Source organism: Echinops telfairi, unplaced genomic scaffold (genome assembly GCF_000313985.2).
Source record: "Echinops telfairi isolate 266 unplaced genomic scaffold, ASM31398v2 ScPeMD7_7421;HRSCAF=8459, whole genome shotgun sequence".
NCBI classification, from domain to species: domain Eukaryota; kingdom Metazoa; phylum Chordata; class Mammalia; order Afrosoricida; family Tenrecidae; genus Echinops; species Echinops telfairi.
In genome coordinates, this window is record NW_022111321.1 from 5,415,548 (window position 1) to 5,416,508 (window position 961).

General features: G+C 59.5%; 1 protein-coding gene across 1 annotated transcript in view; it reads right to left on the bottom strand.

Moving 5' to 3' along the window:
* The window catches only part of FAM76B (family with sequence similarity 76 member B), a 22,486-nt gene extending 21,897 nt beyond the window's left edge, over positions 1-589 (bottom strand). Inside the window, exon 1 of the mRNA XM_045297730.1 lies at positions 473-589. Coding sequence (XP_045153665.1) covers positions 473-589 — 117 coding nt within the window. The remainder of the gene's footprint in view (positions 1-472) is intronic.
* Between the last annotated feature and the right edge of the window lie 372 nt (positions 590-961).

Consider the following 961-nt stretch of genomic DNA (forward strand, 5'->3'; position numbering starts at 1 on the left):
CGCCGGCCCCGCCGCTCCCGCTTAGGCCCGCTAGCGGCGGAGGGAGACGAAACGGAGAGTTCGAGGCAATTTAGCTGTGCGGCAGCGGCGGATCCGCTTCCTTCTCCGCCTTCCTTCCCCGCCCCTGATTGGCCGCGGAAGCTCTTGCGTCATTCGGTCGCCCCTCCCAACCCTTAACCCCACCGACGCAGGGCGCTCCCACAAAGGGAGGAAGTGATTGGCCAATGAGAGCGCCACCCTCGCGGCGCGCGAAATCTACTTTAAACCCGCTCCGCCCAAAAGCCCGGGTCACAACTATTTCTAGCAGCCAGTCCTAGGTTAGGGTGGGAGCTTCGCAATCTAATTGGGCAGAGGTTCGCGAAATGTTTCCGTTCTGTAGCGATTCTTCCTTTCCCTTGATTCCGATTGGATCAAATCCTTAAGCCCCTCCTAATCCTATTTGTTATTCGCCAGAAGGTAAGCACTTGGATACCTGGAGAGGCGTCCCCAAGTCAAGTTTACGCTCACTCCCGCCTGTAGCCCCGAGGAACAGCGGGAAGAGTTTGAACGTCACGTTCCCTTTCATTCTATTTAGATCTTCCCACGTCATCGCTTCTGGAGACAACACAACCCCTCGCCCACATTTTCACTTGGCCCGCCCCTCCGCAAACCCTCAGCGCTGGCTAGTAGCCCACGAGATTGTGGGCCCCCCGCCGTCGGAGTTGCGGGTTACCTTGTGACGTCACCCGGGGAAGAGGCGGTCTCTCGTCCACTACAGAAAGGCGTCCGCTCTCTTGATTGGCTGTTCCAGACGTCCGTCAGGACGTGTTGCCCTTTCGGCGTGCGCATGGAGCGTCTGTGTCTGTGAGGGGGTGTGTGGCAGGGGGTTCCGTACCCAGGACCAGTCCTCCCGCCCCTTCCACCAGGGGTTCCGCTTAAGGTCGCCCCTGGTGGGCGGCTCTTGAACCTTGAGAAAGAGCAC